Source organism: Entelurus aequoreus, linkage group LG12, assembly GCF_033978785.1.
Source record: "Entelurus aequoreus isolate RoL-2023_Sb linkage group LG12, RoL_Eaeq_v1.1, whole genome shotgun sequence".
Taxonomy (NCBI): Eukaryota; Metazoa; Chordata; class Actinopteri; order Syngnathiformes; family Syngnathidae; genus Entelurus; species Entelurus aequoreus.
Window position 1 is genome coordinate 22,961,829 of NC_084742.1, and position 25,062 is coordinate 22,986,890.

Here is a 25,062-nt window from a genome sequence, read left to right on the forward strand (position 1 = left end):
AATAACATTATTACAAATGCAGCATGCATGTTTGTCTTTGGCGTGCTCTGCTAGTACAATGGCAGCTCGACTGGCGCCCTAAAGGTGTATGTGTGTGTGTTTGGGCAATGCGTTCTGATATGTTGCATTTAGAGGTTCCTGCTTCAATCAAGAAAATGCTCCAGACTTTAGGATGTGGAGACTTTCAAGGATAGCATCATAGAGATAAAAAAAAGCTGATAATTTTGAGGACCTACTTCCACCTTTAATACCGGAGGATGAGGATGCTGCTCAGTGGTCTTGTTTGCTTGTTCCTGATTCAAACCCGGAGATTTCCTAAAACTGGTCCACTCTTTCAGAAAAGTAGAGGCCCAATGACTGCATGAACAATGACTTATTCTTCTATGCACGGGTCTGTGCCCCGAGCAAACTGTATCTGGGGACCGATCGACCAGACCGCACAACACATCATATTGAAGTGCCCCTTTCTCAGCCCGCCAGAAAACGCAATCATCAACCTGACCAGCCTTTGACTGGATACAGTGTGCTGGTTGTGAGGACTGAACCAAACTGTGTAGATGTCTTACACGCAAGAAGAACAATGACTGAGAAGCCAATGATGGTCGAGTAAAAATTCCCTCCTCAGAGTCACTCGTTCAGCAATGGCATGTACAGTAGCTCAGTGGTCGCTTTGCATTTAAGGTTACCTGGTTCAATCCCTCGCATCTTCAGAAAATGGTTCACACATTTAGATATGGAACTGTTACGATCTGTTAGGCCAGGCTATTCTTCTGTTTAGTTTTTCCTGTGTTTTTGTTCACTTCCTTTCTTGGCCTCTTATTTTGTTCCACTTCCTGTTCAGGTTGTATTTCCACTGCACTGGACCACTGTAAACACATTGGCAAATCCTTGCATTGACATTTTAACCTCGCTAGAAATATTAAACACTGGGGTCCAAACTTGTGATTTACATAAAACCCCTTTAAATCTTCTGTTTTTTGGTATTTTTTTCCTAATATCTGTGTTGGCCCTGCGATGAGGTGGTGACTTGTCCAGGGTATATCCCGCCTTTCGCCCGAATGCAGCTGGGATAGGCTCCCGCCCCCCTGCAACCCCGAGAGGGACAACTTGACAAGCAGTACAAAATGAATGAAATGGATGATTAACGTAACTAAAGTGTTGCTGTAGCTTGTTTACTTCAAATGCAGTCAGTAGTCATTTGTTCAACTTCTTTAGTTATACTATGGAAGTGTTATGTTCCTCAAGGTTCCATTTTAGGTCCTCTCTTTTTCATCATTCGTGCTACTCAACTGTTGAACCGCAACTTCAGTTCTAAAAACTTGTTACAGACTCACATTTACATTTAATTAGTTACATAAATAACATTAGGTAAAACAATTTAGCTGCCAAAAAGGAGAGGACTTAAAGAGGTTCCTTGAGGAACGCCCCAGTTAATGTTAACTTACAAATTGGGAAATTAGTGTTCTAAGTTTGCTAGCAAGGTTAAAATGTCTTTACAAGGATATGCCAATGTGTTTAAAGTGGCCCAAGTTATTCTATGCAAGAGGAGCACTCTAGTGTCTCTAGGAATTTGCTGCAAAACTCTTTGTCTCTAAAGTCTTGAACTGACCTCAAGGGCCGGTATGGTGTAATTTCTGGGCCGTCAGATGAATAGCCCTGTGCTTCAATTAATTACCTTCTGAAAAAAAAAAAATTACAACAAAAATATGCAGAAATTATGGAAAAGCATGTCAACAATTTGTTGTAAGTTTTAACTTTTTATTATCCCCATTCCGCTTTTATTTTCCCGTAAAAAGTGACAAGTAAATGTATAAGCTTGTTTTGGCTTCCATCTTGGTTATTTCTTCAACATCAGTTAGACAGTTTAAGGGGCGTCAACAAAAACGGGTTTACTGTAATATTTTTTTGCTCCTTTCGGGTTTTTTGCACTAGTGACTTTGTATATATTGTCAAATTGTTCATGAATATGTTCATTGATTAAAAAATTATATATTTGTTTAATTTACCAAAAGTCTTTGAAATATGACCATGATCAACAAATTAAAGACAAATCATTGAATTCTCATGAAACATTTTAAATAAAAAATAGTATAAGTATTGGTATCGGCAATGCTGACTCTGTATTTATTTGGAATCAGATCGCTACCAGAAATTGACGTATCAGCCACCCGTATATAGAAAAAGCATTTAAAATGGGATAATGGGACATTAAAACATGAGAGATATAAAAATAAACACAATTTCATATATTGCACTTATTTTTATAAAATAAATTATGTTAGTTAACAATGATGAAGAAGAAGCGAGTTGTTTTTGAGGAGCAAGACTTTTAGGAATTGATCATCACTGGCTGACAAATAAAATTCAGTAAGGTGCTTTTTTGTGACGCAGCTTCAAATAGAATAAGGCGTTCATCGTCAGGCGTCCCAGGATGTCCTGATCTGAGGTCTGTGGATTCTCATCTATGAAGAAGAAGAAGAAAAATTATCTGACCAAACACTCAATTATTTTGTCCCACTGACCGGTTGACTGGAGTGATGGTATCCATTGGTATGGTCATGTCCAACAGAGTGGGGGTATCTGTTGTGGTACAATTCGGTGTCTGGTAGGTGGGAAGCTGCATCCAGCCTGTACATGCTTATAGCTGGGACGGACTCTCTGTAGTCAGCGTGCTGTCGAGTTGGGTGCGTAGGATGGTTTCTGTTAACAGTTGGGGCCTCATACTGGAACGATGGGTTGATGTGTCCTGAAAGAAGCACAAACAAGAAGATATCTATGAGGAAAACACTTGCAACTACCAAAACCTAGTCATGGAGCCACTCGCTTATTCTGTGAAGAAAATGTCTCATCTTGTGTAATCAGCTGTGGTTAGGTGATAACGTCACCATCAAAGTTTCTGTGTGGCTTGTTGCTAGGAAGAAGTTGTGTTGCAGTTGAAAAAAAAGATCACGATACCCTTGCTTAGAATTACGATTGTAATTCTGTCTTACATTCTGAAAATGTATTTATATCATCATAATTATCAGTTTCCTCATTATCTCGTTCTGCTTTAAAGAAACCAGTGGTCTTTCTGTTGTTCTTCCTCGGAGATCCCAAAAGGATAGTTGATGAGAATGAATTGAAAGACTGAAAATATTGCATCAAGTCAAAGACTCTCTTCCCTTGACGGTACCTGCATGCACATGTGCTTAAAGGGGAACTTCACTTTTTGGGGAATTTTGCCTATTTTTCACAATCCTTATGGGAGACAAGCACATTTATGTTTTTCTTTTTTTATGCATTCTAACTTGTAAATAAACGTTAAACATCCAAAAACCTCCATCAACGTTGTATGTAAAAACACTAAGTATACTGTATATGAAATGTAGTAACATCAGAGGTGGGTAGAGTAGCCAGAAATTGTACTCAAGTAAGAGTACTATTATTTTAGAGATTTATTACTCAAGTAAAAGTAAGGATTAGTCACCCAAATATTTACTTGAGTAAAAGTAAAAAGTATGTTGTAAAAAAACTACTCAAGTACTGAGTAACTGATGAGTAACCTGTTCATTTAATGATGACTGCAACAAATAATGCACAAAAACATAATAAAAGCAATGAGCAAATTCAGAGCCAGGAATATCTCTTAAGCAACTAAAACAATAATATATATTAAATAATAATACATTAACATAAAAAAAATTAAGGCAAATTGAGCCACAATAACTTAACAGCACCATAGGCTCAGTAGGCAGAGATTACAAAGGAAAATAACAAGTTAGCCTTTACGCAAACCATAAACTGATAGGTGTGGGCTGCACCTGAGAACACACTGTGCACTCCTGATTGGTGTTTGTATGCATGCGTGAGTGTCTCTGTCTGTCTATGAGGCTGCAGTGCGTTAATAAATGTCCCCACACGATGTACATTTGACAGTGATTCATAGCAGGGAAGCTAACATCAGCCTACGGTGACAGCCAAAATATCTACTAACGTTACTAACCGTACTTCCTCAAATTTGACGTTGACTTCATGTAAGCCAGGGGTGCCCACACTTTTTCAGCAGACGAGCTACTTTTTAAATGACCAAGTCGAGGTGATCTACCTCATATAAACATATACATACACACACATATCATATATACAGTATATACGTATATATAAAGTATACCTTTAACATGTGAACAAAAACGGCAAAATAAATAAATATAAATTATATACTGTATATATAAATGTATGTGTGTATATATATATATATATATATATATATATATATATATATATATATATATATATATATATATATATATATATATATATATATATATATATATATGTATATATATGTGTATCAGTGACATGCAGTCAGTGGAGGCAGGTGAGGCGGGGCCTCACGTGCCATCATGGAAAGAAAAAAAATGTAAAAAGAAAAAAAATTAATTAAATTGTTATATGTATCCAGTGATTATACTATAAAGTTATTTTCCATTTAACTTCACCAGTTTTAGATTATTTTTATTCAAAATCGCTGAATTTTCACATTTGCCATTGAAATACTGAAAAGAGGCACGTCACTGCGTTGTGCCTCAACATGGATTGCAGACTCGGCTAACTGCTGGCCTGCTGTGCAGTGAGACCGTATTGCTATATGAACTATATTATACATTTCCAAAATTTAGTTAGCTGAGGTGGGCAGCACGGTGGCAGAGGGGTTAGTGCGTCTGCCTCACAATACGAAGGTCCTGAGTAGTCATGAGTTCAATCCCGGGCTCGGGATCTTTCTGTGTGGAGTTTGCATGTTCTCCCCGTGACTGCGTGGGTTCCCTCCGGGTACTCCGGCTTCCTCCCACCTCCAAAGACATGCACCTGGGGATAGGTTGATTGGCAACACTAAATTGACCCTAGTGTGTGAATGTGAGTGTGAATGTTGTCTGTCTATCTGTGTTGGCCCTGCGATGAGGTGGCGACTTGTCCACGGTGTACCCCGCCTTCCGCCCGATTGTAGCTGAGATAGGCTCCAGCGCCCCCCGCAACCCCGAAGGGAATAAGCGGTAGAAAATGGATGGATGGAGTTAGCTGAGGTATATAATGTACAGTGTATTTTGTCAACAACTGTATGTGTGTAAGTATTTCTTGTGCTGAGCAATCACAAAACGGCTGCAAAAGACGCACTGGCTGAGGCTCGCAGTAATCCCGCCTCCTGGTGGTAGAGAATGCACCCCCGCCGTAGAATGCACCCCCTGACGGGAGTATTATATCAACTAAAGCCCACACTTAAACTTTCCACGTGCAAGATTTAATCTATTTAAAAAAGTTATTTAATAAGAAGCCAAAAAGTGCAAAAACAATAATGTTCGTGTTGGAGGAGTTGTTAATGACTGCAGGGCCACAACATTAGGTACACCTGCAGACTGCAGCACAGATTTCATATTTAATTCATTCACAACTCCTCCAACACAAACATTATTGTTTTTGCACTTTTTGGCTTCTTATTAAATAACTTTTTTAAATAGATTCAATCTTGCACGTGGAAAGTTTAAGTGTGGGCTTTAGTTGATATAACACTCCCGTCAGGGGGTGCATTCTACGGCGGGAGTGCATTAATCCAGCACAACAGCGGCGCATGGACTTCATTTATAAGTAAAGGTAAGACCATAATAACGTTTTCTTTTATTAAATGTGCTTTTTTGTGTGCTACAGTTTATATGTGTAAAGTTAAAGTTAAGATAAAGTACCAATGCTTGTCACACACACACTAGGTGTAATGAAATGTGTCCTCTGCATTTGACCCATCCCCTTGTTCACCCCCTGGGAGGTGAGGGAAGCAGTGGGCAGCAGCGGCGCCGCGCCCGGGAATAATTTTTGGTGATTTAACCCCCAATTCCAACCCTTGATGCTGAGTGCCAAGCAGGGAAGAATGCTGGTATGAGCTTTTAAACATAACTCGTTAACTGCTGCCAATCAAATGGTGAATAAGATACTCTTTAGGGTTCATATGTTTGTAAATCTGACTGTGATGAAGTCAGTGCCTCACCAGCCATGAACCTCACCGCACGTCACTGGTATGTATATACTGTGTATACACACACACACATATATATATATATATATATATATATATATATATATATATATATATATATATATATATATATATATATATATATATATATATATATATATATATATATATATATGTATGTATATATCCATCCATCCATTTTCTACCGCTTATTCCCTTCGGGGTCGCGGGGGGCGCTGGAGCCTACATATATATATATATGTATATATATACATACATATATATATATATATACATACATTTATATATACAGTATATAATTTATATTTTATTTTGTCGTTTTTGTTCACATGTTAAAGGTGTTTTAATGAATATACATGCATGTTTAACATATAGATTCCTTTCTTTCATGAAGACAATAATATAAGTTGGTGTATTACCTGATTCTGATGACTTGCATTGATTGGAATTAGACAGCAGTGCTGATAACGTCCACGTTTTCAAATGGAGGAGAAAAAAAGTTCCTCCTTTCTGTCTAATACCACATGAAAGTGGTTGGTTTTTGGCATCTTATTTGTCCAGCTTCCATATTCGTTTTTTTACACTTTACAAGAAATACATTGGCGGCAAACTCCGTAGCTTGCTAGCTTGTTTGCGCTGGCTTTCGGAGACTCTTATTTTGTTAGCGCAGGCGCGATGGAGCGGCACTTTTATTGTGAAGACAGGAACTGTGCGGTCAGTCTTTATGCTTTTGGGGAGGTACGGTTGAAATAAAAAAGTGTCTTTTTTCCTTCACACTTTTGATTGATTGATTGAAACTTTTATTAGTAGATTGCACAGAGCAGTACATATTCCATACAATTGACCACCAAATGGTAACACCCGAATAAGTTTTTCAACTTGTTTAAGTCGGGGTCCACATGTGACGGTAATGTGACCGCCTGGCTCTGTTTGATTGGTGAAACGGAGTCAAACGTCACCAGTGACTGCATCTGATTGGTAAAACAGAGTCAAACGTCACCAGTGACTGCATTTGATTGGATGAAACGCAGGCATGCGCTAGATCCTAATTTGAAGGTCTGTCCAACAGACCAAAACAAACAAAGCGTGCATTAACACATCGATAAAAATTAGTAGCGAGTAGCGAGCGGAATGTAGATAAATGGAGCGGAGTAAATGGAGCGGAGTAAAAGTAGCGTTCCTTCTCTATAAATATACTAAAGTAAAAGTAAAAGTATGTTGCATTAAAACTACTCTTAGAAGTACAATTTATCCCAAAAGTTACTCAGGTAGATGTAACGGAGTAAATGTAGCACGTTACTACCCACCTCTGAGTAACATTGTAGTGAGATGCTCGTTCATGTACACATGTACCCTTTAGCTTTTTTCCCTGTTTCAGCCGTGCAATTTTGAATTTCCTGTTGGCGAGCTTCACAATGATGACATTGTGAAAGATGCTGGTGTTGTTTTTTCCATTCAGTGGGATGCATGCGCCTATGGTGTTGATACCAACATCAACATCCTTTGATTGCAGAAAGTTGATCACTTGCTGGCCTGTTGAAGCAGCATCCATTTCATCTGGTTATCTTCTGTTGCCAACTGCTCTGGCATAAGATCTAGGAGTGATGCGCAGCTGATGATATTCTGTTGTGTATACTTATTGATATTCTCCAGATTGGTGTTGTCTTGGTGTTTTTCTGTTTTATGCATTCTAAATATTAAATAAATGCGATCAAAAGTCCGCTTGCAATGGAGCCTATGGGAGTCGCTCTTTTCTGCCTATAAAAGCGCTTAAAAACATCCAAACACCTCCATTAAGGTTTTATATACATGCTGTTAGTATATATGTAATGCAGTGAGGGACACATCAATATTAAATTTAATATTTACGTATTTTGATCATTTTAAGCATACGAGGCGCATTAATTTAAAAAACGCATCACGTTTTTGTTTTTTTCATTGCATCACTAATTTCTACTCACTGCAGAATTCATGAGACGCAACATCCATAATAAAACATCCCTTACTGTACAATGGCTGCTGTCATTAGGATGCCGACTGATAGAATCTTGTTGTATTCCTGTTTTAGATTGCTCATGACTCATAAGCCTCAGGAAGAAAAGGGAGGGTGGAACCAAGCGTCTTTTCGTGTTGTTCTCGCCATTCAAATTGGCTGTCAAAGTTTACCAACCTGTCGGATTACATCCTTGTCCAACTACTATCCAGGTTATATGCAATATTTATTATCTACAATAAACTTCCACGAGCAAAGGAAGCAGCTTACCACTCGTTGATGTAAACATAGGCACACACGCTAGTGATCACGGCACCGCTATAAATAGTTTGTCTTCGTTAGCGCTTATAATAACAATATCACTAATACCTGGTTAATATTCAATGTGTGTTTCTACATTTGTTGTTGCTATTTTACGTAATGCTTAAATCTACCATGTTCACATTGGTTAAGTTAGTAGTTATAGTACCTTGATTTCAGCTATGGTGTCATTTTGACAATTGTTTTGTTTATATTATAAGTGTAATATTTGAATGGTTATAAATGAATGTGTTCATTAATCGTGTTTTTGTTCTGATATCAGACCAATGTCCGATACCAATAAATGATCGGGACACCCTTAACAAAAATGCAGATATGGCATGAAAACGCACGCTTACCAGCATTGTAGGTGCCCGTTGAGAGTTTGTCAGATCGAGACCACTCCAAATCCTCGTTGAACCACTTGTTTACCTGCTTCTTTTTAATGTCTTTTTTCCTGCAATCAGTCGTTGATTAAATGCTCGTACACATCTTGTTAAAGCAGAGCCTTTTCACGGTAAGACCGTGAGATGTACTTCCTTTACCTTTGCTTGTTGATGGACAAATACATAGTCAAGCCCACCACAGTCGCTAGGAGGCACGCCAGAGTGACAGTCAAACCGGCGTAGAAGGCTGTTGTTTGGATTGGCATACGGCAGTCGGTGTTCAAGTACCAAATGGACGTCAAATCAGGACACCTGAAAACCATCCGTATCCAGTGAATGAATCAACAAACGGTTACATTCGCCACTCAAGTTGCCGTCTTGCAGACTAGACTGTCTGATGAAAGCCACATTCGGTTGACTCTACTTACTCGCAAACAGCTCCGGCATTCCTGAAAACTTTGCACGTTCCTCTGTTAAAACATTTTTTATGATCCGGATGTTCGACGTTGCATTTGGTGAGACACATAATCTTGTTGTTGATCTCCTTAGCAATGTAGTGCTCAGCTAAGTCTGGATCTTTTAAGATAGAGCTGCAATACGCTGCAGGAGGAAGACAAGCAAAGACAATTCAGACCTTTGAGAGGTGAACACAACAATTGCACAAGCTTCCTATAGGGGGAAATAATCCATCCAAGTATCAGTACTATTGATACCAGGTTAATATTGTAATTGATCATGAAAAATGTAAAAAGACAGAAGAAGATATCACTATTGGTATTGGTAATATTGGTCACTTATTAACCTTTTATTGGATCAATACCAACATTTGTAGTATTGCCCACCTCTAGTGTATGCTGCCTATTACGGATCGATCCAAAAAAGATACCAAAGGCTTGTTTTACTAAGATCCAAATACCACGCACAAAACAGCGTGTGCAAACTATAAAGTTGCATCTACTATTCATGGCCATGTTGCGTGTGATCTACTAAGACTGTATGTGCAATTGAAAAGTGGTGCGGACCGCCTTATTTAAATGAGTATTTTGCGTGTACTATTGGCGGCTTTCACCACGGAGACACTCGATCATTTACTGCACATCCATGTTATCGTCCTCCTACTTGTTACATTTTGCTATGTTTTTAAACAAGCACCGGACATGTACAACATTTTATGGGAATTTTAGAAGCAGTCTTGCGGTGAATCTACATTAAAACCACCTTCTTTTGCGGCACTGACTGCAAATGTAAAGAATATGCAAGAAATGCATATTGCAAGAAGTTTTTTTTCACAAACGAGATGTTAATAATAAATCTTCTGTTTGAAAACATCCTTAAAAACAACACAAGCAGACATCCAAACGCATCAATTAGATTTGTTTTTAATCAGCCACTTAAGTCATCCAAGAGCTATACGTTTATAAAATTATATTGCTGAGTAGACAATATGTCTAATATGATTATTTTTGACAGTCTTATACAGTATGTTGACAAGCATACATAAACTGGAGCTGCAGCGCAATCGCCTCTTTTTTCACAGCCGTTTGTGTAACTGTGTCAGTTTGCACAACGTTTTCAGACGTGCTAAATAAAGATGCAAAATAGCGCTCACAGTTGTGCTTTAGTCTTGATAAATCACACTGGCTGTGCTAAATAGCTATGGTTGCATCTTTTCCTCCCAGTATTGTGGCCGTTCTGATGATCAGCATATACAGGTATTCTGCATTTTAATGAAGACATACACGCTAAATGAATTGTGCTCCTTATTATGCTCACTAAAGACACACAATCCTCTGTGCGCACGTTTAGTAGATCAGCTTTGCGTGTGAGTGTTTTAGTACATGCAAACCTTAGAAGATCAAGCTCCAAGAGTAGTATCCCTATTGGATCGATGCTAGCATGATAAGATAAAAATAACCTTATTTGTGTTTGTCAAAAATACCTGTAGTGTTGTGTTACATTGTTTATATTGCTGTATGTACAGTATATATTATTTACAAGCTCAGGGAATACATTTTTGTAGTGCTTTGGGGGCAAAAAGCCCCCAAATTTAAATGACAGCTAATAGTGGAATTTGCTTTTCATTACTTATTTTGCACTTTTGATTTATTTAGCTCAAACAATTGTATGTAATAAAAGGAAGTAGTTGTTTATTTAAGCACTTTTTACTTAAATTTGGTCAAACAATTGTATGTAATAAAAGGCAGTACTTATATTATTGTATTCTATTGTTGTGTTTATATATCATTAAATCTACAAAAAAAGGTCAAATCAATCTTGAATGATCTTGACAAATGTCCAAGTAAAAAGTATTTTTCCGGCATATTTACCCTTAATTTACTTTGTATCGAATCAAAACCAAAATATACACTATGCTAAGAGCCAGGCTACATACTGTATACTTACTGTCAAAATTCAATTTTGTTTTATCCACCGTGGGCGTCTTTGTGATGTTGAAAGGACAACCTGCAAAGTCACAGGTCAGAATTAATGCTTAGTCCACTGGCGAATGGAAGGATCATGTACCATGATGTCCTACTTTGCGTGCAGTTAACCAGCCCCTGAGCAATCTGAGTAACCTCTGCCACGCGCGTGTTGTATGTCTCGTCATTGCTGCCGTTGTTTGGGACCAGCACCACTACATCATGCAGTACACTGACGCTGAAACACAAAGATAAGCATAAAACACAAAGAGCGATGAGTGACCACGTTGCTATTCAGTCTAAATGTTTCATCACTTTTGAAAACATTACAATGTGAGCTTTGTTTGTGAATAGAATGAAAAATCAATGCAATATGTGCAGTGCAACCCATTTAAGTCGATGACCATCGGACTGGCTGACTCACGTCGACATGAATGGTCGAAACCGTTACTATCAAAAGTGAGCATGTTTAATTTTTTTATGTGAATTTTTATTATAATAATTTATTATTATAACTGCTTGCACATTTACTTGTCGCTTTCACTAAACACATAATGAAAATAGGCCATGTTAAAGCATTTTTTAACTTACAACATTATTTTTCTACATTTTTGCATACTTTTATTTTGTTTGTTGCTTATTCATGTGGTATTTTATATCTTATTCGTTGTAATGCTGTGTAACTAGACAGTAGTTATGTAACTGTTGTCGTTTCACACTGCTTAGCGATAATGAAGAAGTTCATAAGACCACAACACAATGGCAGATTAGGGCAAGCTACTTGTAAAATAAAGAATGCTAAAGTTACAAGTTATTCTATATTAATTGAAGCTTCACTACACTGAAGCTACCCACCAGAGAAACATAGATAAGCTAAGCTACAATAAATGACAAAAGTAGCTCAACTACATCAAAGCTTTTTTATTTATTTTTTATGAACAAACTTCATTCCCAGTCATTGCTATATGATCAATAAAACTGTGATACAGATCAGATCAGTTCAATTGATTTTCCAGTTTTGTAACTTTATCATTTAGTTATACTGTAGATGAAGATGACATTCTCAAATCCTTGGATAACAAGTATATTACTACCACTGAAATATAAATATGTATCAGACTAATACAGTAACTGTCATTGAGTCACGGTTGCATAATAAGCATAACTGAACAGGCGTGTACTAAACAAATATTGTTTTATAGTTGCAGATGTAGTCATCTTTCTCTATTATATTTGCATTTTCTATTTTTAGCTTGAGATAGTCTAATTGGTCATTGTAATTCAAGTTGCAATGGTTTCTAGTATTTACCTCATTGTTGTGGTCTGATATACACTACCGTTCAAAAGTTTGGGGTCACCCAAACAATTTTGTGGAATAGCCTTCATTTCTAAGAACAAGAATAGACTGTCGAGTTTCAGATGAAAGTTCTCTTTTTCTGGCCATTTTGAGCGTTTAATTGACCCCACAAATGTGATGCTCCAGAAACTCAATCTGCTCAAAGGAAGGTCAGTTTTGTAGCTTCTGTAACAAGCTAAACTGTTTTTAGATGTGTGAACATGATTGCGCAAGGGTTTTCTAATCATCAATTTGCCTTCAGAGCCAATGAGCAAACACATTGTACCATTAGAACACTGGAGTGATAGTTTCTGGAAATGGGCCTCTATACACCTATGTAGATATTGCACCAAAAACCAGACATTTGCAGCTAGAATAGTCATTTACCACATTAGCAATGTATAGAGTGTATTTCTTTAAAGTTAAGACTAGTTTAAAGTTATCTTCATTGAAAAGTACAGTGCTTTTCCTTCAAAAATAAGGACATTTCAATGTGACCCCAAACTTTTGAACGGTAGTGTATGTTACTCACTTTAGCATCTAATTGTCATGCAAAGACCCCTGATTAAAGTTAGAAACAGAGATGTCACTCATTTTAAAAAACAGGGGAGATTTAACTCCAAGGAGATGCACTAATAATAAATATACCTAATCATAATATTAATAATGATAAATAATGATGATTTACATCAGGGGTCACCAACCTTTTTGAAACCAAGAGCTACTTCTTGGGTACTGATTAATGCGAAGGGCTACCAGTTTGATACACACTTAAATAAATTGCCAGAAATAGCCAAATAGCTCAATTTACTCAATTTACTCAATTTACCTTTAACTCTGTTATTATTAATAATTAATGATATTTACACTTAATTGAACAGTTTAAAAGAGGAGAAAACACGAAAAAAATTACAATTAAATTTTGAAACATAGTTTATCTTCAATTTCGACTCTTTAAAATTCAAAATTCAACCGAAAAAAAGAAGAGAAAAACTAGCTAATTCGAATCTTTTTGAAAAAATTTAAAAAAGAATTTATGGAACATCATTAGTAATTTTTCCTGATTAAGATTAATTTTAGAATTTTGATGACATGTTTTAAATAGGTTAAAATCCAATCTGCACTTTGTTAGAATATATAACAAATTGGACCAAGCTATATTTATAACAAAGACAAATCATTATTTCTTCCAGAACAAAATTTTTTTTTAAAATTCAAAAGACCTTGAAATAAGATTTAAATTTGATTCTACAGATTTTCTAGATTTGCCAGAATAAATTTTTTGAATTTTAATCATAATAAGTTTGAAGAAATATTTCACAAATATTCTTCATCAAAAAAACAGAAGCTAAAATGAAGAATTCAATTAAAATGTATTTATTATTCTTTACAATAAAAACAATACATTTACTTGAACATTGATTTAAATTGTTAGGAAAGAAGAGGAAGGAATTTAAAAGGTAAAAAGGTATATGTGTTTACAAATCCTAAAATCATTTTTAAGGTTGTATATTTTCTCTAAAATTGTCTTTCTGAAAGTTATAAGAAGCAAAGTAAAAAAATTAATGAATTTATTGGGGACGGCGTGGCGCAGTTGGGAGAGTGGCCGTGCCAGCAACCTGAGGGTTCCTGGTTCAATCCCCACCTTCTACCAACCTCGTCACGTCCGTTGTGTCCTTGAGCAAGACACTTCACCCTTGCTCCTGATGGGTCGTGGTTAGGGCCTTGAATGGCAGCTCCCGCCATCAGTGTGTGAATGTGTGTGTGAATGGGTGAATGTGGAAATAGTGTCAAAGCGCTTTGAGTACCTTGAAGGTAGAAAAGCGCTATATAACTATAACCCATTTACCATTTACCATTTAAACAAGTGAAGACCAAGTCTTTAAAATATTTTCTTGAATTTTCTAATTCTATTTGAGTTTTGTCTCTCTCAGAATTAAAAATGTCGGGCAAAGCGAGACCAGCTTGCTAGTAAATAAATGAAATTTAAAAAATAGAGGCAGCTCACTGGTAAGTGCTGCTATTTGAGCTATTTTTAGAACAGGCCAGTGGGCTACTCATCTGGTCCTTACGGGCTACCTGGTGCCCGCGGGCACCGCGTTGGTGACCCCTGATTTACATTATTCACTGATGATAATCCAAGGTGTATCAACTAATCTCTACTTTACACTCCGAAGTAAAGGAGAACCTGATAGATTCATAATCATTTTAGGTGAAAAAATGTCAGATTATTTAAATTCATATAGATTTGGTTGGCTTTTTAAAAAAATAAATAAATATATTGCAATACTCTCGTTTGTGTTCAAAAAAATGCTTTGAGACCAGGTAGTTCACAATGTAACCCAGAATGAATAAATAGGTATGAAATAATATAAGTGAATGACATCCTTTTATTGGTCATCACAGAAAATATTTGCGGGTGCTTTACGAGTGTGACAGTCCAATGTTGCTTGTAAAAAGAGATGATAGAATCTTATACGGATCTTTTCCTCCAATTCAAGTCTGTTTTCCCACATAACAATCGTTCTTTATTTGGGTCATGTTGATCCCTGTGTAGCTGTACAGACTTTTGGAATTATAAGACACCGACTTGTCCATGATTTCGAAGTTTTAATCATGGCACCATTCACTTTTCTCACTTTTTCTTTTGAGATTGTGTAACATGCGAGTCCTACCCCAAATTGTGAAGTCAATGAAAACACTATAATGCAATGCACTGACTGCCAGTAAGAAAACAGTGTGCGTGTGTGTGTTTCAAGTTACCCTTTTGTTGTTGGTGTAACTCTGTGAATAGCCAGTCCGTCAGCTGCTAATCTCACCTGCAATAAAGATAAAGATAATAGCATTTCTTATCTGCGAAGTCCAACTTAATATCTAACTTGAAAGCCAGAGAGGGAGTGCTTCACCTTTGCCACATCGGAGGCTGATCGTCTCGAAAAATGCTTGGTGGATAATCGGCTGAGCAAAACAAAAAAAAGAGATTGATATTTTTCAGTTCTCGTCTGTGTTCATTTTCATAAATATCCGTGGTTTATGTGGTGTTGTTCATATTATTATATTGTTGATGGTACTATTGATTTACAATGTGTAATAACATAGAATAAGTATTATTTATGTTGTAATTATGATGAATCAAATTTAAGTAAAATTAACAAAATAATTTCATAATACATTTTCCATTAAAAAGTATCAGTTTCAGATCCAAATTTTGCAGTATCACCCACTCCTTGGTCATACTCACCTCACTTTCGTTACCACAACTTCTTTAAAGTTTTCTAGGTTTTTTTCTTTGTAAAAGTCTTCCATCTGAAAGATAAAGGACATTGAGGAGCAGGACAAGTTGGGTTAGATAAACGACAGATACAGTGCTACTGCCAGATAGATCAAAACAAACAACTTAGACCTTGTCTGTAAAGTTCCTGACAAATGCTTTGTATTCATTGGAGGTCACATTGTCATACTTGTCATTGTAGTCATCATCGATCACTACGTTGACCTCAACCGTTCTGTCGAGGAGATCTGCGAAGAGAGGGCGACAGATTGGCAAGGTGATGTCAAGACTATACAATGTTCTCTGGTGTGTACTGAGACAGAACAGTACCTGCCGTGATGGTTTTAACCGTTTCACAAAACTTTCCATCAAACCCACTCGGACAACTGCAGCCACTTCCTATGGGAGTTCCACCGTTCTGGCAATGAATGGGTTCAATAGTTGCTGTTGGCTCCTCTGTGGTTTGTGGCTTTGTGGGATTGGTGGTTTCTGGGACAATGGTGGTCTCAGCAGGATCAGAAGTGTTTGCCTCAGTAGTCTGCAGTAGTGACGTGGTCTCTGGGTTCTCTGGGGTTCCTGTGTTGATCTCAGCAGTAGTTTCCGGTAGTCTAGTAGTCTCACCAACCTCAGGTGTCAATGTACTTTCTGGATTGGTGGTTTCTGGGACATTAGTGGTCTCAGCAGGATCAGAAGTGTTTGCCTCAGTAGTTTGCGGTAGTGACGTGGTTCCTGGGTTCTCTGGGGTTCCTGTGTTGATCTCAGCAGTAGATTCCGGTAGTGTAGTAGTCTCACCAACCTCAGGTGTCAATGTACTTTCTGGATTGGTGGTTTCTGGGACATTAGTAGTCTCAGCAGGATCAGAAGTGTTTGCCTCAGTAGTTTGCGGTAGTGACGTGGTTTCTGGGTTCTCTGGGGTTCCTGTGTTGATCTCAGCAGTAGTTTCAGGTAGTCTAGTAGTTTCACCAACCTCAGGTGTCAATGTACTTTCTGGATTGGTGGTTTCTGGGACATTGGTGGTCTCAGCAGGATCAGAAGTGTTTGCCTCGGTAGTTTGCGGTAGTGACGTGGTTTCTGGGGTTCCTGTGTTAATCTCAGCAGTAGTTTCAGGTAGTCTAGTAGTTTCACCAACCTCGGGTGTCAATGTACTTTCTGGATTGGTGGTTTCTGGGACATTGGTGGTCTCAGCAGGATCAGAAGTGTTTGCCTCAGTAGTTTGGGGTAGTGACGTGGTCTCTGGGTTCTCTGGAGTTCCTGTGTTACTCTCAGCAGTAGTTTCAGGTAGTTTAGTAGTTTCACCAACCTCAGGTGTCAATGTACTTTCTGGATTGGTAGTTTCTGGGACATTGGTGGTCTCAGCAGGATCAAAAGTGTTTGCCTCAGTAGTTTGCGGTAGTGACGTGGTCTCTGGGTTCTCTGGGGTTCCTGTGTTGATCTCAGCAGTAGTTTCCGGTAGTGTAGTAGTCTCACCAACCTCAGGTGTCAATGTACTTTCTGGATTGGTGGTTTCTGGGACATTAGTAGTCTCAGCAGGATCAGAAGTGTTTGCCTCAGTAGTTTGCGGTAGTGACGTGGTTTCTGGGTTCTCTGGGGTTCCTGTGTTGATCTCAGCAGTAGTTTCCGGTAGTCTAGTAGTTTCACCAACCTCAGGTGTCAATGTACTTTCTGGATTGGTGGTTTCTGGGACATTGGTGGTCTCAGCAGGATCAGAAGTGTTTGCCTCAGTAGTTTGCGGTAGTGACGTGGTTTCTGGGGTTCCTGTGTTAATCTCAGCAGTAGTTTCAGGTAGTCTAGTAGTTTCACCAACCTCGGGTGTCAATGTACTTTCTGGATTGGTGGTTTCTGGGACATTGGTGGTCTCAGCAGGATCAGAAGTGTTTGCCTCAGTAGTTTGGGGTAGTGACGTGGTCTCTGGGTTCTCTGGAGTTCCTGTGTTACTCTCAGCAGTAGTTTCAGGTAGTTTAGTAGTTTCACCAACCTCAGGTGTCAATGTACTTTCTGGATTGGTAGTTTCTGGGACATTGGTGGTCTCAGCAGGATCAAAAGTGTTTGCCTCAGTAGTTTGCGGTAGTGACGTGGTCTCTGGGTTCTCTGGGGTTCCTGTGTTGATCTCAGCAGTAGTTTCCGGTAGTCTAGTAGTTTCACCAACCTCAGGTGTCAATGTACTTTCTGGATTGGTGGTTTCTGGGACATTGGTGGTCTCAGCAGGATCAGAAGTGTTTGCCTCAGTAGTTTGCGGTAGTGACGTGGTTTCTGGGGTTCCTGTGTTAATCTCAGCAGTAGTTTCAGGTAGTCTAGTAGTTTCACCAACCTCGGGTGTCAATGTACTTTCTGGATTGGTGGTTTCTGGGACATTGGTGGTCTCAGCAGGATCAGAAGTGTTTGCCTCAGTAGTTTGGGGTAGTGACGTGGTCTCTGGGTTCTCTGGAGTTCCTGTGTTACTCTCAGCAGTAGTTTCAGGTAGTTTAGTAGTTTCACCAACCTCAGGTGTCAATGTACTTTCTGGATTGGTAGTTTCTGGGACATTGGTGGTCTCAGCAGGATCAAAAGTGTTTGCCTCAGCAGTTTGCGGTAGTGACGTGGTCTCTGGGTTCTCTGGGGTTCCTGTGTTAATCTCAGCAGTAGTTTCCGGTAGTCTTGTAGTTTCACCAACATCAGGTGTCAATGTACTTTCTGGATTGGTGGTTTCTGGGACATTAGTGGTCTCAGCAGGATCAGAAGTGTTTGCCTCAGTAGTTTGCGGTAGTGACGTGGTCTCTGGGTTCTCTGGGGTTCCTGTGTTAATCTCAGCAGTAGTTTCAGGTAGTCTAGTAGTTTCACCAACCTCGGGTGTCAATGTACTTTCTGGATTGGTGGTTTCTGGGACATTGGTGGTCTCAGCCGGATCAGAAGTGTTTGCCTCGGTAGTTTGGGGTAGTGACGTGGTCTCTGGGTTCTCTGGAGTTCCTGTGTTGATCTCAGCAGTAGTTTCAGGTAGTCTAGTAGTTTCACCAACCTCAGGTGTCAATGTACTTTCTGGATTGGTGGTTTCTGGGACATTGGTGGTCTCAGCAGGATCAGAAGTGTTTGCCTCAGTAGTTTGGGGTAGTGATGTGGTCTCTGGGTTCTCTGGAGTTCCTGTGTTAATCTCAGCAGTAGTTTCAGGTAGTCTAGTAGTTTCACCAACATCAGGTGTCAATGTACTTTCTGGATTGGTGGTTTCTGGGACATTGGTTGTCTCAGCAGGATCAGAAGTGTTTGCCTCAGTGGTTTGGGGTAGTGACGTGGTCTCTGGGTTCTCTGGAGTTCCTGTGTTAATCTCAGCAGTAGTTTCAGGTAGTTTAGTAGTTTCAGCAACGTCAGGTGTCAAAGTATTTTCTGGATTGGTGGTTTCTGGGACATTGGTGGTCTCAGCAGGATCAGAAGTGTTTGCCTCAGTAGTTTGCGGTAGTGACGTGATCTCTGGGTTCTCTGTGGTTTCTGTGTTAATCTCAGCAGTAGTTTCAGGTAGTTTAGTAGTCTCACCAACCTCAGGTGTTAATGTACTTTCTGGATTTGTGGTTTCTTTAGTAGTCTCACTAACTTCAGTTGTTACTATATTCACTGGATTGGTGGTTTCTAGGAGATTTGTGGTCTCAGCAGGATCAGAGGTGTTTTCCTCAGTAATTGGCGGTGATGACGTGAACTCTGGGTTCTCTGTGGTTCGTTTGTCGATCTCATCAGTTGTTTCAGGGAGTCCTGTCGTTTTACCAACTTCGGGTGTTTCTCTACCTGCTAGATAGGGGGTGTGTGGAACACCAGCAGTCTCAGCAAGATAAGGTCCTAGAAGTAAGTTCACAACTGTGAATTTTGGAGGCTGAAATGATAGTACTAAGTCACATCAAATTTGGTATTTATGAAGCAAGTCGTTGTTAGTGCCAGCTGCCTTCTACATGGTTTATCTGCAGTCAAAATAATAATTTTAACATGGATTAACATTTAATGTAGGTAGTTGATAGTAACTTAACAAAAAGTCACAGAAACCTCGAACCAACAATCTCCCTATGTAGGAGTGGTGGGAAGACAAAATAATGGAACTTTCCATGCTAATAAACCAAAGCTTCCTCTATGTGACGTGTTCTATAATAGGATACATTGTTGTAGTTTAAAGGTTTCAAAAACCTTTGTTTTTAGATACGCCAGAATATTCTTGCACATTTTAATATTCTGTATGTACTGTATCTTGTGTGGTCGACTTAATAGGAGCTTTGGGATCCAAACAGGGAGGGTCAGTAAGAGTTAAAGAGCAACTCATTCTCAAATTGAGAACAGGACGAGAACATATGCGTTAGTAATTGCTATGAAATGGAGAAGGGGTAAGATCAAAAAAAGCCTTGCTTCTTTCTACTCCTTTGCGGACATGTAAAAATAAATTAAAATATTGATACTGTATATATGTTCGAAATAAACTCCAACCAACCAACCTTGTCATATGTAGAGAACACACAAGTATTGTTTGTTTTATGCTTGAATGTCTGTAAATAATTTGATTTCCATAATTTAAAAAAAAATTCCAAATAAGTATTGATCATTTATATCAAAGTGTTTATTGCAAAGTTGGCAAACGGCGACAGTGACCAATAATTAACTTTTTAGCTGTTTTAAAGGAAATGTCCTCAGAATTAATGGATAGTGGATAAGGGCTAAGTATGATTTAAGCAAATTAAGAGCTAGCACACCTCTCAAGTAAAGATGAAAAACTGATAAGAGTACGTTCAACATACACTACCGTTCAAAAGTTTGGGGTCATCCAAACAATTTTGTGGAATAGCCTTTATTTCTAATAACAAGAATAGACTGTCGAGTTTCAGATGAAAGTTCTCTTTTTCTGGCCATTTTGAGCGTTTAATTGACCCCACAAATGTGATGCTCCAGAAACTCAATCTGCTCAAAGGAAGGTCAGTTTTCTAGCTTCTGTAGCGAGCTAAACTGTTTTCAGATGTGTGAACATGATTGCACAAGGGTTTTCTAATCATTAATTAGCCTTCTGAGCCAATGAGCAAACACATTGTACCATTAGAACACTGGAGTGATAGTTTCTGGAAATGGGCCTCTATACACCTATGTAGATATTGCACCAAAAACTACACATTTGCAGCTAGAATAGTCATTTACCACATTAGCAATGTATAGAGTGTATTTCTTTAAAGTTAAGACTGGTTTAAAGTTATCTTCATTGAAAAGTACAGTGCTTTTCCTTCAAAAATAAGGACATTTCAATGTGACCCCAAACTTTTGAACGGTAGTGTATGTACAAAAAAATATATATTTGGTCATGATGACTAAGAGAAGTCTCTCGAAGTTTCGGTAATGAACATTGAGAATGGTAAGCACAGTATGAGGATTTAAGAATGCGTTAATATTTTAGGTGTGTATAAAAACATGATTGTCTGAAATGTGTACATTATTTGAACATAAGAAAAATATATTCCAGATGACGATTGCTCAGTAGAAAAATAACTGTGAACTTACCATTTGCAGAACACAGGCCGACAACAAGAGCAGCTATGATGAGGATGTATGAAGATGCCGCCATAAGCGAAGTACGTCGATCCCAATCACCAGTGATGAATGTCACAAATCCAGATGTTTGTCCGACTAATGTGAGCCACACAAGACTTCAATAAGAGACCTCAAATCGTTTGCTCATTCCTCCACCAAGATTTAAGGTGTGGAAAAAACAACGTCACTGATAGCAGACCTTACGACGATAAGGCATGAGATGTACGAACGCAAAAAGGGCGCTATCCCCAGCAATATTGCACTCTGCCCTCTTCCACCTGGACAGCATACCAGCCAGGCGGTAAAAATCCTTCAATGTTCACATTACTTTTACATCACATCACATTTAATTTTCCTGAGGGAACTCTCCTGAAGGAATCAATAAAGTACTATCTATCTATTAAAAGTGCAATGAATTTATATTTCCAAAATTCCAGTGAGGCCCATGCATACTAAACATATCAAAGGATCGAAGGGGCCACTTTGATATTGTTTACATATATTTTCTTTTTTTTCTTTTCAAAAAGGTTAAATATAATATAAATAGAGCTGTCATACTTTTAACAAGTTAATAAACTCATGTGATTAATCAGGGGCAGCACAGTGGAACAGGGGTTAGTGCATGTGCCTCACAATACGAAGGTCCTGAGTAGTCCTGAGTTCAATCCCGGGCTCGGGATCTTTCTGTGTGGAGTTTGCATGTTCTCCCCGTGACTGCGTGGGTTCCCTCCGGGTACTCCGGCTTCCTCCCACCTCCAAAGACATGCACATGGGGATATTGATTGGCAACACTAAATTGGCCCTAGTGTGTGAATGTGAGTGTGAATGTTGTCTATCTGTGTTGGCCCTGTGATGAGAGTCCAGGGTGTACCCCGCCTTCCGCCCGAATGCAGCTGAGATAGGCTCCAGCAAACCCCGCGACCCCGAAAACGACAAGCGGTAGAAAATGGATGGATGGATGGATATGATTAATCACAAAAAAATATTGCCTTAATGATTTATACGGGCAGATTAATCACACAATTTATTTTTGACCATACATGCTCCGTTACCTAAATTGTGGATGGTTACCTACTAAGTTTGATGTTGTACAGTCAGTGATCAGATCAATGCATACGTCAGTGCAACTATGAGTGAGGAGTCTTCGGCTGGCGTGCTCGCTGGCAAATTTTATTCCAAAATACACCCTGACTGTTACCAAGTTTTGAGCAAATAAATGTAGTGTATTGAAGTAGCCTAAAACATTTTTTAAAAAATGTTTCTAAATGACATTCTGACAATAAAATTACATTTGTGGCCAAATATCGGGGTGTTTTTTCAGTTAATTAAAATCAAGCAAGCGAGTAATAGTCTTTTTTAATCTTTATTAATTCACATTTAAAATTTTTATTAATCTGATTTTAAAAAAATAATCACTTGACAGCACTTAAAGACAAAGCTTTGTGTCAATAGTATCTACATTGAGCTGTTTCTCTTTACAGCGCTTTTACATTGCTTTCTCTCTATACATTTTTGCACTGCTCTATTTTTCTAATTTTTGCTGGGTTTTGGGGGTTAGAGTTGAAAAATCAATAGAAAATTAACTGAGAGCAAAAAATTACCCCTGAGCAGCACTTTGGACATTTACTAAACCAGCAGTTTATTGGGTTGAACAAAGGCTTCATTAAAGGATTTTACATGCGTACACTTGGAAAATTCTACATGTGCGAGGAGTATGAAGAACCAGTTCCTTTTGAAATCTACCCTTTCTCCTTGTTGCAGTAATTACAGATTGTGTTCAATTCCTCTGTGTAACAAACACAAATGCAAAGTTACCATTACGAAGGATGTACGACAGTAATGTTAATACAATTTAGAAAGTGCATATTATCTTACTATATATAATTAAAAGTACAAGAGTAGAACTGCACAGATACATGTATAATAGCAGATGGATGGCACCTTATCGAATCTTAAGATAATCAATGATGAATTCAGGATGAATGATGTTAGACACTGTCATTCAGTATTCTTCTTCCTCCTTATTGGTGCACTGATGTATTGATTCCGCTTCAAAATTATTTAGTTTATTTCAAACTAGGTTTCACAATCCAACATGTCCAAAAAATAGTTTAGTTTAAACCCTTAGAAGATATGGAAAAAAAGAGCCTCGTCATGGCAAAAAGTTTTAAAAGGCCTATCATAGAGCATTGCTATTGTGACATCAGGCCTTAGTCATCAACATACTGTAAATCTGCACTGCCATTAAATTGTACTTTTATCTATCATCTTCTTCCTTATTGACATCCTGTCATTTCTGAGCAAGTCCAACCCATAACTCCTACTCCAAGTGCCCCTGGCCAAGTGCCACTCCATAATTCCATATTGACTCACTTTACATTAAGATCAGCCCATGCATTGCACACCACAAACAGTTGAAAAAGGAAACCCTGTTATTAACAGTAGCTATGTCTTAACAAGTAATGAGTTTATTGCACATAATAAAAACATGTTTGTGGTGAAAAGTAGGGTTCCTGAAAAAAAATCAATTCACATCCGAATCGCAATCCTTATTTATTCCGATTCTAAATCAATTCATAATTTTCAAAAAGCGATTCAGTCACTCAGTGATATTTACATTGCATTTGAATTTACATGTCAAATGTAATTAAAACCATTAGGATATATTATTTTCAGTTGCCTCCATGTGTGTTTTGCACCAGTGGGGTTGCACCCAAATTAAAATACATGTTATTCCATATCATTCCTCTACTTTTTTACCAGTGGGCTAATAAGAAAATGTGATTAAATGTTAATGTACAAATTTTTATGTATTCAAAATGCCATCAATAAAATGCACTTGCATTCGTTGTCCATAACATACGCCTGCCCTTAACATAATCCACCTCCACAATGGGGCACTCGATTCACAACGTTGACATCAGCAAACTGCTCTCCCACACGACGCCACACACGCTGTCTGCCAACTGCCCTGAGCAGTGAAAACCGGGATTCATCCATGAAGAGAACACCTCTCCAACGTGCCAGATGCCATCGAATGTGAGCATTTTCCCAATCAAGTCGGTTACAACGACAAACTGCAGTCAGGTCGAGACCCTGATGAGGACGACGAGCATACAGATGAGATTCCCTCAGACAGTTTCTGCAGAAATTATTTGGTTATGCACACCAATTGTTGCAGCAGCTGTCCAGGTGGCTGGTCTCAGACGATCATGGAGGTGCACCTACTGGATGTGGAGGTCCTGGGCTGGTGTGGTTACACGTGGTCTGCGGTTGTGAGGCAGGTTGGATGTACTGCCAAATTATCTGAAACCCCTTTGGAGATGGCTTATGGTCGAGAAATGAACATTCAATTCATGTGCAACAGCTCTGGTGGACATTCCTGCAGTCAGCATGCCAACTGCACGCTGCCTCAAAACTTGCGACATCTGTGACATTGTGATGTTTGATAAAACTGCACATTTCAGAGTGGCTTTTTGTTGTGGACAGCCTAAGGCACCTGTGCAATAATCATGCTGTTTAATCAGCATCTTGATATGTCACACCTGTGAGGTGGAATAAATTATCTTGGCAAAGAAGATATAGACTGATTTGTGAACAATATTTGGGAGGAATAGGTATTTTGTGTACATAGTACGTTTCCGATTTTTGAGAGCAAAAACAAATGTTGCGTGTAGATTTTTGTTTAGTATATATATATATATATATATATAATATATATATATATATATATATATATATATATATATGTATATATATATATATATATATATATATTATATATTTGGACCCCCTGACAGCAGACAAGCAGTAGAAA

The 25,062-nt window shown here is 38.3% G+C and overlaps 1 protein-coding gene across 1 annotated transcript; it reads right to left on the reverse strand.

The window, feature by feature from the left end:
• Positions 1–1,845: 1,845 nt before the first annotated feature.
• Positions 1,846–21,279, reverse strand: muc3a (mucin 3A, cell surface associated). The gene is made up of 13 exons (XM_062066747.1): positions 21,216–21,279; positions 16,059–19,526; positions 15,861–15,976; positions 15,699–15,763; positions 15,364–15,415; positions 15,221–15,276; positions 11,238–11,359; positions 11,105–11,164; positions 9,130–9,301; positions 8,861–9,013; positions 8,675–8,772; positions 2,523–2,746; positions 1,846–2,462 (listed from the first exon to the last, which is right to left on the reverse strand). Exons 1-13 carry the CDS (start codon positions 21,277–21,279, stop codon positions 2,418–2,420), a joined length of 4,695 nt encoding a protein of 1,564 aa, XP_061922731.1. The 3' UTR covers positions 1,846–2,417.
• Positions 21,280–25,062: the final 3,783 nt, after the last annotated feature.